The sequence below is a fragment of the Hippopotamus amphibius genome, chromosome 5 (assembly GCF_030028045.1).
Source record: "Hippopotamus amphibius kiboko isolate mHipAmp2 chromosome 5, mHipAmp2.hap2, whole genome shotgun sequence".
Classification (NCBI taxonomy): domain Eukaryota; kingdom Metazoa; phylum Chordata; class Mammalia; order Artiodactyla; family Hippopotamidae; genus Hippopotamus; species Hippopotamus amphibius.
The window spans coordinates 111,698,035-111,713,729 of record NC_080190.1 but is presented as its reverse complement, the minus strand read 5'-3'; the positions used below and the strand labels follow the sequence as shown (position 1 = coordinate 111,713,729).

At 43.4% G+C, this 15,695-nt stretch overlaps 1 protein-coding gene across 1 annotated transcript in view; it reads right to left on the bottom strand.

The window, feature by feature from the left end:
* The window catches only part of JPH1 (junctophilin 1), a 78,907-nt gene that overhangs the window by 59,452 nt on the left and 3,760 nt on the right, over positions 1-15,695 (bottom strand). The window contains exon 2 of the mRNA XM_057737362.1: positions 12,512-13,271. Coding sequence (XP_057593345.1) covers positions 12,512-13,271 — 760 coding nt within the window. The remainder of the gene's footprint in view (positions 1-12,511; positions 13,272-15,695) is intronic.

The following is a 15,695-nucleotide window of genomic DNA, read 5'->3' as shown; positions in this document are numbered from 1 at the left end:
ATGTGGCATATATATACAATGGAATATTACTCAGCTATAAAAAGGGATGAGATGGAGCTTATATGTAATGAGGTGGATAGAACTACAGTCTGTCATACAGAGTGAAGTCGGAAAGAGAAAGACAAATATTGTATGCTAACTCACATATACAGAATCTAAAAATGGTACTGATGAACTCAGTGACAAGAACAAGGACGCAGATACAGAGAATGGACTGGAGAACTCGAGGTTTGGGAGGGGGCGGGGGGGTGAAGGGGAAGCTGAGACGAAGCGAGAGAGTAGCACAGACATATATATACTACCAACTGCAAAATAGATAGTCAGTGGGAAGTTGTTGTATAACAAAGGGAGTCCAACTCGAGGATGGAAGATGCCTTAGAGGACTGGGGCGAGGAGGGTGGGGGCGACTCGAGGGGGGGGAGTCAAGGAAGGGAGGGAATACGGGGATATGTGTACAAAAACAGATGATTGAACTTGGTGTACCCCCCAAAAAATAATAAATAAATAAATTTAAAAAAAAGAAAAAAAAAAAAAAGGGATGAGATGGAGCTTATATGTAATGAGGTGGATAGAACTACAGTCTGTCATACAGAGTGAAGTCGGAAAGAGAAAGACAAATATTGTATGCTAACTCACATATACAGAATCTAAAAATGGTACTGATGAACTCAGTGACAAGAACAAGGACGCAGATACAGAGAATGGACTGGAGAACTCGAGGTTTGGGAGGGGGCGGGGGGTGAAGGGGAAGCTGAGACGAAGCGAGAGAGTAGCATAGACATATATATACTACCAACTGTAAAACAGATAGCCAGTGGGAAGTTGTTGTATAACAAAGGGAGTCCAACTCAAGGATGGAAGATGCCTTAGAGGACTGGGGCGGGGAGGGTGGGGGGGACTCGAGGGGGGGGGGAGTCAAGGAAGGGAGGGAATACGGGGATATGTGCATAAAAACAGATGACTGAACTTGGTGTACCCCCCCCCTAAAAAAATCGTATCTTATAGACTCTATGCAGAAATTTTAAAATGTGATTTAATTAAAATTATTTTAGTATTTAAACACTAATATTTTTTTAAAGAAAGCATAGTCACCTTCCCCTCAGCATTATAAAATTCTTATGTACTTTATATTCTGTTGCTAGCATTCCTATCATCAGGGGTAAAATGACATGTTTGGAGAGACATTTTACTAAATTTTCTCAGTTTAGTCCAGGCCTGCTATCAATCTTGAGAGTGATCACAAAAGACTCACGGGGGTGAGGCAAAGGAAAGTGGCCTGGGGCGGGGGGAGGGCATTCCAGGCAGAGGGAGCTGCTCGTGCAAAGAGCATGGGAAACTGTCGGCAACCAGCCGCTCAGGCTGGGGTAAGTGCTTCCCGCTGGGTCCCTGCAACCTGCAGCCTCGCCTCACTCCCAGCTCTTGTCCTGCTGCACAGGAACCCGCCAGCATATCTGATCTTAACAACAGGTTTTGTTTCTTACTCATCTCTGTATTCCTAGGGCCTAGTGCCATGTTTGGACAGAGCTGGCACTAAGTAAATGTTTGCCAAATGATGTTTCTTTAGCATAATAATTTCTGAGAGTGATATTTTGTACCCGTGTGTTGCCAAGAAAGAAACGGGCCAACAGAGCTTGCTCACTGGGTAGGTCCCTTGAGCACAAATCTTAGAAAGCATAATTTTACAAATTCAAGAACAGACATTCTGATACCTGCACTGCATTGTCATAAGGCAACAGATCCCTAAAACTGAATGTGAGAACTGCTTTATTGGTACTTCTTAAAAAAAGAGCTGTGTCTAGTATCACGTACATGGACTTCCTCTTTCGTGGCAGGCCTCATAAATGTCTTTGTTACTCAGGGTTAGTGTCTGAGCTCTTTACATACAGTACGAATCTTTCTGCGTTCCAGGCCCATGGCCCCTTTTGTCTTTTGGGCCAGCGTCTCAAAATTGAAGAAGTCAAAAATCCAAACTCATCTTCCTCTTTGAACCTGTCCCTTCCTCCCTGGTCCCTTGTCTCAAGAAAAAGGACCAGCATCCAACCAGCTGGCCAAGCCAGAAACCTGAGTCACTGCCTCGTCCTTTTCTGGGTTCGCCGCACCATCAACCAACCATCTAGTCCTCCTGAGCCTGTCTGGGAGGCTCTCACCCATACATTCACTTCCCCCCACCTCCACAGCCACGGCTTAGCTCACCCCCACAGGCTCTCACCTGGATTACCAGTTAGCCGATTACTACTTAATCTTCTCCAGATTTACTGCCTGCTCCTTCCACTTCCCAATCTCTATACCACCTGCAAGCAGAGGGATCTTTCTAAAATTTCATCATGCAATTCTTCCGCCTGAAACTATCAATAGCTCTCCCAGTAGTGTCTCTGAGATAATGTCCAAATTCCTCCTTATAAGTCAGTGAGTCACTGCTTACTTCTCCACCTCATCTCTCAACATCCCGCAAGCACACCGAACATTTTACAGCACCCCAAATACACGTGCGCCATTGTCCTCTGCACCATCCTCCACCTTCTTCTGGAAAACATCTAGGCATCCTTTGGTTCTCAGCTTGCTACCACCTGCAGAATCTCGCCCCCAGCCCCAGCCCACGATTAAGTTCCTCTTACGGGCTACCTAAACTCAGAGCAACGTGCCTATCATCCAACAGGTAACCGCTTTTCTAATCTGTACCAACCAGGTACTATGATGGAAAGGACCAGGTCCTAATCATAATTTTATACTTACATAGTATATAATTGGGGAATGTTACAAAGAGTGATTAGAATTAATATTTCACTGAAATGAGAACCAAACCTTATAAAATGGCTGGTAATCCAGTATCTTTTCTGGGAATCCAGGCCAGACTGTTAACTAATGTGTTAATGGATGACAGATAAGGGCTAAAAGGACCACTCTTTCAGGACATTTGCATCTTTGCAAGGTAACCTATCAGTCCATAGCTCAACTAATTCCGAAATCACTGGGATGAGCCAGAGGGGGTGAGAACAAGTGACTAGAGCTGGTAGAGGGTGGGAGAAGCCCCATCACCTGACACTCCACCATCCTCACTCTTGCATCCTAAACCCTAGCTTCCATTGGGTTTTTCCTTAACTTTTTAAAAAAATTTATTTATATTTATTGGCTGCGTTGGGTCTTCGTTGCTGCGTGCAGGTTTTCTGTAGTTGTGGAGAGTGGGGGCTACTCCTCACTGCAGTGCACAGGCTTCTCATTGTGGAGCACAGGCTCTAGGTGCACAGACTTCAGTAGTTGTGGAGCATGGGCTCAGTAGTTGTGGTGCACGGGCTTAGTTGCTCCGCAGCATGTGGCATCTTCCCAGACCAGGGATCGAACCCATGTCCCCTGCATTGGCAGGCTGATTCTTAACCACTGTGCTACCAGGGAAGTCCCCTCAACATGTTATGACTAAGAGGCTCCCCCCCCCATGAATCTCAAGTCTTTCCCCTAATGGATGGAAGTAAATGTATGAAATCTTAAAGATACTAATTCCAAAAAGCTCCCTCCCCAATATAAAAAAAAATAAAACTGACAGGGACACCCAGACCAAGCAACTGAGATCAAAATTTGATTGACTCGATATTGTAAAATTTAGCAAAAATTTTACCTCATTTAAAAGTTTTTAAAAACTAACAAAAAATATAACAAAATGATTTGTTGATCTCTGGCATAACGGATTGTTTTTAAAATACTAGAAAGTGAATTTAAAATTAACTGTATTTTACTTGGCTTGAATAAGTTTCTTTTGGCGCACAGGGAAATCCTAAGAAGATTTGACTTCAAAGAGCTGTACTATTTTCGAGGCAATCTTGATTCCATACACATTAATTAAATTTCTGATAAAGCAGCTTATTCTGAATTGAGCATATTATACAAATAAATGTGAAACACCAACTGAAACAGAAGGGCAAAATTATTAAAAGCTGATTTGGTTGTATTCTCAAGAGGCTGTTGGACTAAAGCTGAGTGACTTACATAAATACCTTTGGCATTTGTTGGATCCTGTTCCTAAACACAATGTTCATATTTCATCTATAATAAGAAAAGCATCTCAAAGATTTGCAAGGCACTAGTCTTGCAAGCGTCCAGTTTGGTGTCTTGAGTAAAGTGAGATTGGCAGAGTCAGCTTAATCCATAATGGAAAGTTGTGAGCAGGGTGCCTGGGCTGCCTGACAGCTGCTGCTCCCAGGCGTCCACCCGCTAGGGTAGCACGCGCACAGAATCCTGCCACTGGCCCCAAAACAGTTCCTCCAGGGCAACGCCAACGTTCCTACGGAGCACGTGGGATGGAACCTGAACCCAATCACACCTTCGGCTTTCTGGAAAACAGTATAGTAGGGTGGTTTCCATTACAACGAAGCTGCACTAAAAAAGTAACTGCTGCCTTAATTCTTCTTATTGACTGAATCAGGGAAGTGTCATATTTCACACCTAAACGAGATGGAATCGGCTGAAATTCGTGCTGTCTGGAGCAAACTCAGATTTCCACAGTTAAAACCAGGCCAACATGTGTCCCCAAAACCTAGCTTATCATGATCCTGAATTGTTTTTTTCCTCCAGTCTTCATGGCTGGTTTCAATGAAGCAGGTCTCTGCAGAATTGACGATTACCTCACGTCCCACTCACACTACAGAGGCACCTTCTCCTCACCCTCCCTGTTCAGAGTGGAGAGCCACGCCTACACAATTCAGAGTTCAAAAAGGAATGCCTCTGGGACTTCCCTGGGGGTCCAGTGACTGAGGCTCCGCACTCCCAGTGCAGGGGTCCCGGGTTCAATACCTGGTCGGGGAACTAGATCCTGCCTGCTGCAACGAGAGAGCCCCCATTCGTCAATGACGATCCTGAGGTGCTGCAACCAAGTCCCGGAGCAGCCAAATAAATAAATAAATATTAAAAAAAAAAAAAATAGAACTCTTAAAAAAAAGAAGGGGGACTTTTTCTACTAGCCAAAGAGCCAGGATAACTGTGTGGTCCTCCAATTATGATGACCCAAGACTGAGTTTCATTAAATCTGTACTGCTTAGACCTACCTGTTAATCATTAAAACTCACGCTCACCTCAACGCCTCAGGGTTTCTGAATAGACCTGGCCCTGGCAGAGCTGGATGAAGAATTTTTTTAAGAAAGATCTTTAGAAATGAGCTGGCCTGAGAACGTTTTATAAGGTGCTCAAGATACAATGTGTTCCCATGTCATGGGTAATGACCTGCTAAGCTACCAGGTGATGTAACGTCAGAGCTGAAGGAGAAGAGCAGGACAAGGGCTTGCTCCGTGCTCTCCAGTTCAGCCTCTGGACTAGCATTACAGCCAAGCTCTGCCCCGCTGCTTGCGGGCAGGACAGGGCTGACACTTAGGTTATCTTTGAGGTTTCATCTGCTCTCTCCGCACACCCACAGAATTCTCAGTGACTGCTCGGCCCCTGAGGAAGTCCCGGGCCTTGTGATACGAAGACGCAGCGTGTCCTTCTTTCAACAGCCTGGAGAAGAGCATGAGGAGATCAGAGCAGGCCCCTCACCTGCCCCCATCACGGGAAATGGGCAATCTTGGGTAAAAAGGAGAAATGCGTATTCACAAGTTTTATGTGCAATTCAGAAACCACAACACACATAAAGGATGATGGTGACCTACACTAATATACACAAACGATATGCAGATGAAGTCTTTGTCCTCCACGGTCCAGGACAGGACCTCAGCCCAGCTTGATAGAAACGCCTGGGCCATTTCCTTGCTCATTTTCTCTTCAGTCTTAAAAAGTGTAATTGCCTGTTGACAGTATATTGATGCCACACCGGCTGAGGCTGGGAAAGGGGTCAGGCTGGACATGGGTCTGCATGCAGGTGGTCAAGCCTGGTGGACTTAACACCTTTCCTTTTGCTCAGCCCTATTTCTGCTTCCCAAGCCTTCCTTCCCTTCCTCCCTCCATCTTTACCTCCATCTCAGGCTGGCTTCTTGGTCTTCGATCGACCTTCACTTTTGGGAATGGTGCTCGCAGCATCAACACACTGCCTAAAACATTAGCCAGACGTAGTGATTCACATATTAAAGTCCCATGACACCCCACTCTCTCATTCAACCCATAAGACCCTGCTGTGAAGAAAAAGGCAGATATCAGTCTCACTCATAGTGACTTTTCTGCACCTCAGGGCCTGAGTGCTTTAACCAAGCCTCTGGAATTTGCTTGTAGGAAGCCTGGTGAGAGCCAGTGGAAAAGGGTGACAGACAGCAAAGGCAGATACGGAACAAAGGAGGCACAACTAAAAAAGAAAAAAAATTACTAATGCTCTTCTCAGCCATAATTTCCCACATTTTAGATGACCCCCCTCGCCCTCCAATTTCTTTACTTATTTAACAACCTCTTCACTAAAATGACTTATGAGGCATTATGGGGAATCCACCTTCCCACGAAAAAAATCACTTATGCTAATAGTTGAAAATTAACCAGAGCCCCAGTAGAAGAAACAAAAAAATTCATGCAAAAAGTAACCTAAAATTGTTTTTAAAGATGTGATATGACCACAGATAAAGAAATAAAGATAGAATATAAACTATAGTAATATCGATTTTCAAAAGAGAAAGAGAATCCTTTTGTCCATCAGAATTTTAAAAATCTCAAATTCCTTGCCCTTCACAACATCTTGGTAGAGATTGAGCTTTTTCCTAAAATTGGTGGTGGTAAGTTTAATTTGGATCCATAACGTGTACTGACTCATGGTTGACTTTGGGCTTTAGTTACTAATAAGTAAAGTGTGAATCTGGCCAAGTAATCTTGTGAGGGACTGTTCCACTGAATGTTATTATTTGAGCTAAAGAAAAATGCCCCCCTAAAAATGGCTGGACAAGAAAAACTTTCAAAAGGAAACAGACAGCTGAATATTCAGCAAACTTAGATTTCTGAAAGACAATAAGCTTTTATATTCTGCCTTTTCACAAATTTTGGTGATGTCAACTACACAGGAGGTGCCAATGTTGTAGTCAGTAAAAGTGGACGTCCCGGAGATTCCTCACCTGTTTAGGGAAGTCCTCACAGGTATCACTGGACCAGCTCATACCCATGAAGAATGGAATTAACAGTTGGGCTTAACCTGAAGCTCTTCTTCCCTAGCTACACTTTAGTTTTGACACTTTAATGATGTTGACCTAATCAGGGAAAAGGGCACCTGTAACACATACTTTTGCATTTTCTGTACTTCCTTGACTACCTCCAGATTATAGGATGACGAACTGTGACAGCCAGGTTTCCTGCCTGAGAACTGTGGTTTAAAAATGTCTGGCAAAACAGAGTTAGAAGCACTGGCAGTGTATGTACTCAAAGTAGTGAGGGTTTAATTCACTCATTCATCAAATATTTACTAGAGCTCTTATGAAAGTGCCCTGATCTAAACTAGCTGCTGGGAATACAAAAGTGAGCCCAGCTGCCTTCAGGGCCTGGCTCTCCAATCTAATTGGAGAAAGATATTACACAAACATACTGAAATACAATGACGACTTAGACTCATGGGGGGCTTTGGACTGAGGGAAATGGCACTGGGGTGGGAGGGGTGGGGGTAGGGAAACCCTCTGTGAAGAAGAGGCTTTATGTCTAAACCAGAGTAGGGAGCAGCCTGAGGGGCTGGCCAGGGCAGCCGGGCATGGGTGTCAGGCAGGGGCGCCAGGCAGGAGCGCCAGGCAGGGGGAGGGGTGAGCAGACTTTCCTAAAGGAAAGCTGTCGTGGCTGAGTCATTCCGGGCATGGAGGAAAGGGGGAGAGTGGCATGAAACTGTAAGGTATCTGCTGAAAAGAGAAGTATGGGAAATATATTTTTCCTGTAGGATTAAAAAAAAAAAGTATGTCATTTCAATATGTAAGTCCAAAATTGTCAAACAGGGAATCCAAACTCTAGTTCTGCAAACGGCTACAGCAAGCTCACCAGACTCCTTGATCCTGAGGTCCTCCATGTGCTATACAGCTGCTTTCGCCCCACTGTACAGCTATACCTGTGACAAGCACAGCAGGGCTGGGCAGGGGACAGCACATCCCCTGTCTAGGACGCTGCCCTGACCACCTGAAGTGGCGCTAATGGTTGGGGAGAGGTTGGGAGCAGACAACCCCGCCCCGCTGGCCAGCTCGACCCACCACTGACACTTCACAGTGGTCCTGGGGGCCTCCCAGCCCATCACCCGACCAGCTGCAGTGAGGCTGGCCACAGAGTCAGTGAATGGGGCCACTATCCCCCTTCGCTCTATCCTCCCTTCTTAGTTTTCTTTCTTCTCATCTGTCTGATACAGTGAAGCTGTATAACCAAACAACTATGGTTCTCAACTGCTTCTGGCCAGAGCTCTCCCATCCTTTTCACCACACCTCTTCCACCCTTTAACATGATAACTATTTCCTCTAAGGCCTAGATTCTACAAAGCTCTTCTTTTGTCTACACCCCTCCCTAAACTATCTACTCATTTCCATGGAAAGTGTGGTTCTCCAAGGGTCACTTAAATGTCTCAACCAAATGCCTCACCTTAAAATTCTTCCTTAAAATATTTTTCTCAAGGAACAGGCATTTGAACATCTCTCTTAAGGAATTATTGGGGACAAGAGTTAACGGAGTAAAAAATGACCGAATGAGAAAAATGACTGAAACGATGGGGATAGTGGGGTGATCTCAGGCAGAGCCTCAGTCTCTGCCTCTGAAAACGAGGAGCTGGAAATGTTCAGAGCTGCTCCCCTTCCTCTTGCAAATTTCTTAAAAAACAAGGCAGAGACACTTTCTCAATTCCACGTGATGATTTTTACTCTCGGGACCAAGACAAGAGGAGAGCAAAGCATTTTTTTTACAATCTTATAAACATAGTACTTTTGGAATTAGAACAGACATGCAAAGAAAAGTTATAGGGGTCCACAATTTATTAGTATCCCTTAAAGTTTTAACTCTTTTTTCCTTTAATTTTTTATGAAGTTTTAACTCTAACTGCTAGCCTTCTAGGCAGCTCTCAGTATCTACTGATTCTACTGCATTATTTCTACCATCTACTACCTCTTACATCATCCTCATATTCCCTGATCTATGAGAATTAAAGGCCCATAATAAGCCTTCAGAAATAAGCCTCCTGTGTTTACTGGGACGATACACCACTCCCTCTTCAAAGAAATAAAGGAAAGATCCACATATCTACCACGCTCTCCAGAATCTCTGGGCTGAAGATGGTCGGTTCCATGTCTCCTGATTTCCCTGAGAAGCCATTTTTGGAGAATATAATTCTTTTCCCTCAAAGCTATGCTTTGCTTCGAGATAAAATAAGGTGATGGTACAAAAGCAGATCCATTTCCCTGGGATTTCAGAAACAAACAGAAATCTCTGTAGCATAAGAAATAACAGTGATACAACAATAATTAACACTATCACGGAGGCAAACTGAAGTGGTCAATAACTATTAATCAACCAGGGACTTCCCTGGTGGCGCAGTGGTTAAGAACCCGCTCCCTGCAGGAGACACAGTTTCAGTCCCTGGTGCCGGAAGATCCCACATGCCGCAGAGCAACTAAGCCCGTGTGCCACAACTACTGAGCCTGTGCTCTAAAGCCCACGAGCCACAAGTACTGAGGCCTGAGCGCCTAGAGCCCGTGCCCTGCAACAAGAGAAGCCACCGCAATGAGAAGCCTGCGCACCACAACAGAGTAGCCCCCGCTCGCCAGAACTAGAGAAAGGCCACGCAGCAACGAAGACCCAGAGCAGCCAAAAATAAATATGTAAATAAATACTAGAAAAAAAACCCAACACAAAAAAAACCTATTAATTAACCATCTCCGTTTGTTGCTAATGGTGAACTAGTGAGTTGAACAGTGGCCGCTGCCAGGAGTCTCACTTTCTAGTTCTTATTCTGCCATCACTGGGGAAGGGGAAGACTGTCTTTATGTCCTTAAACTTTTGATATTTTTAGAAACAAAAAACATCAATAACAACTGCTGGGGGGCCAAGAGGAATGAGCAAGCTTCAAAACTCTGTATCTGAAGTAGTCATTAAAGCCAGGAATCTGGAAAGAGACTAAAACAGGGAAAGTAAAATATAAAATGTTGAGTATTAAAAATTTTTTTGCCTATCGTGTCATCGAAACAGTATCTTTTTATTGTGGTAAGAACGCTTCACATGAGATCTACCCTATTAAAACGTTAAGTGCACGGTACAGTATTGTTAACTACAAGCACAATGCTGTAGAGAGCTCTAGAACGATTCATCTTGCCTAACTGAAACTTTATACCTTGCAAGAGCAACTTCCAATTTCTCCCTCCCTTCAGCCCCTGGCAACCACCATTTTACTATTTCTGTGAGTTTGACCATTATAGATCCCTCCTATAAGTGGAATCATGCAATATATTTGTCCTGTGACTGGCTTATGTTACTTAGCATAATGAACTGAGCAGTTTTTAAAACAGCTAAGGGAAATCTTTATGAAGGAGTTAACCAGATAAAAGTAAAAGCTCTTAAGCTAAATATTTGTTGATTATAAACTATTATAACACACTACTCCCAAACTACATAATACCACCCCAAAAGACTTTCGACAGAGAGACTGTGGCTAGGACTTGGATAAGAGTTTTACGATACGGGTATAATCAGAGATCTTTGCATCATAACCTTTCATTATGTAGGTTCCTCCCATTTAAACTAATCATAAAAGTCAATAATTAAAGCAAGCATAAGAAAGTCATTTGCTAGAATGTCCGGCATAGGTTTATTTTCCATCTGCCAAGAATGCTAGAGGTAATTACCTCTAGCATTATCACTAGGTGAAAATAAAAGGGAAGAATCCAAGAGTGCATTTCAAATTAGAGACTAGGGCCTAACAAAAAGTATATCAACTAGCTATAAAGGTTATCAGATGGCCACGGAAGCCGACAAGGTTAGATGTGCCAAGTATCCTATCTACAAGCAAAGTAAAAAGCAAGTAGATGCAATGCTTGGTGATCAGAGGAAACCATGATCTAAAATAAAAGCCACCCAACGGAGAAGAGAGACTCTTCTTAAAAGTGTGTGCCAATTAACAAGCAATATTAATTTTAAAATAGAGTTACTTTGAGAAAAAGATGAAAATCTTGAACTTCAATATATTGATATACCTAAAAATAATGTAACAACCAAGACTGCCTCTAGTTTCCAACTAGTATTTCAGGCACTCAGAAGTAAACAGTAACCATAAAATAGGGGTATTTTTTAAAAAAAAGAAATTTCAGATGTCTGGAAGTATTAAGTTGAACAATATGAAATCACCATTTTTTGTACACTGAAAAGTCTGAACTTCAGAATTTTCACATGGTTCCACCAAAGAAAAGGGAGGGCTCATTAATTTTACAGTAAGAATAAAAACCTGAAGACATGCTAAGAGCTTGTGGTTTCATAAGGAGGTTTACTTCAATGGGAGAATATTACTGAAGCAGGAAAAGGATTTTTAATATTGTATGCTAAACGTTTGTCTCAAATCATATAAAACTGGGGCCAGTCGGTCAGTACTTGCTTAAATAAGCCCAAGAAGAAAGTTTTCCATGCATAACCATCCCTTTTTCTTTTTTGTCTAACATACGACATCCATCCTTAGTAAAATTTTCTATTTCCAATCAATTTCTCCATCCCCCTGGCTGGATGTCTGAATTCAGCTATTAATGGCAAAACTTCAGGCACATGGTCCTTCTGTGCCCACATACACCCCACTTCTCAATCCATTATTCACTGCTTTCTCCTACTCACTCCAGCCCTTCTCCACCATTCTGTCTTTCCACCTTGGCACACTGACAGTCCCATCTGTCCATGCCAGGCTCTCCCCACCCCCATCCTTTTAATACACCAGTGATCTAATCTTTCTTGCCTAGAATGGGGGGATTCTGCTGAGCCTCAGTCACACTGCCTTTCCCGCGTAGGTAAGCTCTGTTGTTGAAAGAATGTCTGCTAGATTCTGTCATGTACCTTTACGTTTCTGCCTTATTTAGATCTTGGTGACTTTCTCAAAACCAATTTCACCTATAAGGCATTAACAAAAAGAATCTGAATGTTATAAATTAGGATAACTTTCTGGGGGGGGGGGGAGCAGTACACACCTCCAACTTTAATATTAGAATAGAGGAACTCACCTACACTAGGTAGGCTGTCCATGTGGATGGACATTTTCTTTCCGGCAGACAAAGCACTGTGCTCCCTCTGGAAGTATTTCACGGGTACTTTTTTTTTTTTTTTAAAAAGGTAACTTTCTGGATTCTGGGGAATGTACACAGGCTCTGAGTGAACTCCACCACGTTTAGTATTAGAGAAGTAATTTATAAGAGGAAGGGGACCGCAAGGTGCCGTCAACATTTTCTGAGGATGGAAAGTTTCAGAAGAGTGCAGGTACATTTCTGACCCATTCTATGGAGCTTAATCACTGTCACCTCTGACTCCGGCAGTTGTGGAACCTATGCGGTGATGTCGCCAAAGGACTGACAAACATATTATCTGATATTCCACCGTTTGGAAGGCCCCGGACAGGACCACCCGTCCTGCGTTTACGTACCTTGAATTTGCTATTTCCACTTTGGTTCTCGCCATGGCGGCCGCCCTCTGCGCGCCTTCGATCGCTCTGTCCACCTTCTCCCTAGTTTTTGTATTTCTTATTGGTATTAGCTGCTTCCTTATTCCACGGACCAGAATATTATTTTTGTATTTCCCCTCTTCCTTGGAGCCGTCGGGAAACACGGTGCAGCCGTACCCGTGCCTCTTGTTGTTTGCCCACTCGCCTTCATACTTCATGCCGTTGGAGCGCTCGCTGACGCCGAAGCCGGTGCGCTTGTCGTTCTTCCACTCGCCCATGTAGGTTTCGGTGGTGGTGGCGTCCACGTGGTCTTCCACGGGGCAGAAATCGCAATCCACGTCGCCGAAGCTGATGGTGGAGTTGGCGTCGCTGGAGCTGATCCGGCTCATGGCCGCGTCGCTGCGCACCGAGCTGCGCTTGCTGGAGATGGAGGACTTGGATTCGGACTTGCGCAGTTTCATGCTGCCCAGGAGGGAGCCCCGGCGGAAGAGGCCGCCCTTCTTCTTGCCGGCGAGCTCGGCGTCGGCGTGGAAGTTGAGCACGAAGCCGCCGCGGGTGCCGGCCGGGCTGTCGGCGGCGGCCGCGGCGTCATGGAGCACGCTGCCGTTGCTCTGCTCGCTGCGCAGCGAGGCCAGCGACGTGCGCAGCGGCGAGCGGATCACCGTGGCCATGCCGTAGGGCACGCTCTGGCGCACGCCGTAGCCGTGCCGCATGCCGCCGGCCCACTGGCCCTGGTAGGTACCTTCGAGAGACCGCAAGAGAGCACAGCGTGAGTCCCGGGCCGCGGGGGGGGGGCGCAGGCGCCTGCGAGCACGTGGAGAGCCCTGCCTGCCTGCGGGCCCAGCCGCCCGAGGTGCAATCCCGCACGTGGCCAGCTCAGCTCTAAGGGATGCTTTTAAAACTCCGTCTGTGAATCCCCTCCCCGAGATCGTGTGGCTAGGCTGTTTACGTAACCGTATACAGGCTTTCTGTATACAGCTGTGGTGGCCAAAAAGAGTGCACTGTTTACCTTTGGGTAAACCGAGATAAGATCTGAGGGAAACTTCCACTCTTAACACTGTGGAAATCATCTCGGAGAAAAGGTGTCCTTGACAGTGTCCATTAAAACTTTGTTTACATCGGATCACTTTTTCAGTGAATTAACACAATGAATATTATGCCTTCTCAGGAATAGGATAATCTCTAAATCTAATCTATATATCCATTTCCAATAGGCATTTTTTCTTTTCACTTAAAAATGTACACAAACCAGTACTTTCTAACACAAAGAGAGTGATCATTACAAAATGGCTTTTCTCCCCTGAAATTAACACATCAAAAACCCCTCTTAGGAAGGCAGTGCCACAGCAGAAGATGAAATGAGTTCTATTTGTGAACTGTATTTTAATTTTACTAATTCGGCTGAAAAACTAAAGACTTTAGGTCTGGCAGTATAACATTCCAACAAGCTCGAAGACTTAAAATTATTAATGATCTGAATACTTGAGCCATGGGTCGTCAAACAACTTAGCTTACATTTTCTTTCTGCCACGTTCACCATATTCTTTTAGCGTAGAGAAAACCGTTTAATATTTAGGATTATTAGTTACATTTGGGTGAACCTTTTCAAGCTAAGAGGGATTTGACAAATAGAATATATATTCTGAATATACTGAACCATTATGAAAAAATGGGCAATTTGTTTTAATATTTTGTACTTCCAAGTGAAAAGGTCAAGATCTGTCCCAAATTATCTGCTAAATTTCTGCTTTCTTCTGGCCATTCTCCTCATGGTTTCCCTAGCTTCTGCCACTGCTCTATGAATCACATTATGAACTAGAAGCACTCTGAGGGCAGGCATTACCTCCTATGAGAATTCAAAATTTCCAGACTCCTGGCTGGGTGTCCTGTGGTCTGTAGGTGTTTGATGACTTTACAGTAAACAGCTATGGTGGCTAAAAGGTATGCACTATTTATCTTTAGGAAAACTGAGATAAGGCCAGAGGAAAACTTCCACTCTTAACATTATAGAATTCATCTCAGAGCAAAGGTGTGTTTGACAGTGTCCATTAAAACTTCGTTGACATCAGATCACTTTTTCAATGACTACTATGCCTTCTCAGGAATAGGATAACCTCTAATCTAAAGCATTTGTTTTCAGTGCGTTTTTCTCTTTTTTTTTCCCCAGGAAGTTTTTCTATTAAATAAATTAGCAAAGACTTTTAAAAATTAAGCTGGAGCAGCTTTTTTAATAATTTTAGGAAGAATTGAATGTTAAGATTAGGGAACTTAGAATTTTCTCTTCTAAATCAAGTTCATTTCCTTTTAATTAAAAGCAAATTTTAAATTAAAATATCCCCCAAAAGAAGCTATATGGAAATTTTAAGATGTAATTACTTCTGTATTATTCCTAACTCATGATATCACAGAAAATAAATCATGATAACAGTCTGTCTTGACTTCCTTCAGTTTCTGATTATACAGAGCTACCCTGCCATTTTATATTGCCGTGAAAAGATTTCCATTGCATGGCATACGTTTATGTTTAAAATACTGAGAAGTGCTGCTCGTGGTTTTATATCATTGTGTTAACAAGGACTGATTACTTCATTCACTTAAACGTTAAAACCATAATGGCCCCAAAGTCAAAAATTTCAAGACTGCTGTCTCTTTCTCTTCATTCTGATATATTTCGGGTCTATAAATAGAGAATAGCAGGATGAGAATGAAATACCAAGTGGGTCTGGTACTGTGAATGTCATATTCTGGTTACATCTTAACATCTTAACCTGACATCTAAGAACTTCTGAGGAGGTGGGTGAGCCATGGCTTTCTCAAAAGGATAAACCCTAAAGGATAAGATAGACAAATAGAACATTTCAGATCAGGAAGCTTTCTACTGAATATTAGCCATCTCCAAACACCACCACCTTAACAGGGAAGGAACTGAATTACTAGGAAATTGCAACTGACTTTCCCTTTTTATAGACAGATAAAGATTTAACTTCTAAAAGTTATACAACCTGACAAATGCAGTAAAACAAATCACCTTATTTTTAAATATTTTGTTTGTTTAAATGAACAAGGAATGCTATAATCGTATCCTTCTAACTTTTCTACATAATGACAAGTTAATTTTGCCAGAACAAATTCCAAACATGCTGTTTGACATCAAGACATATTTACA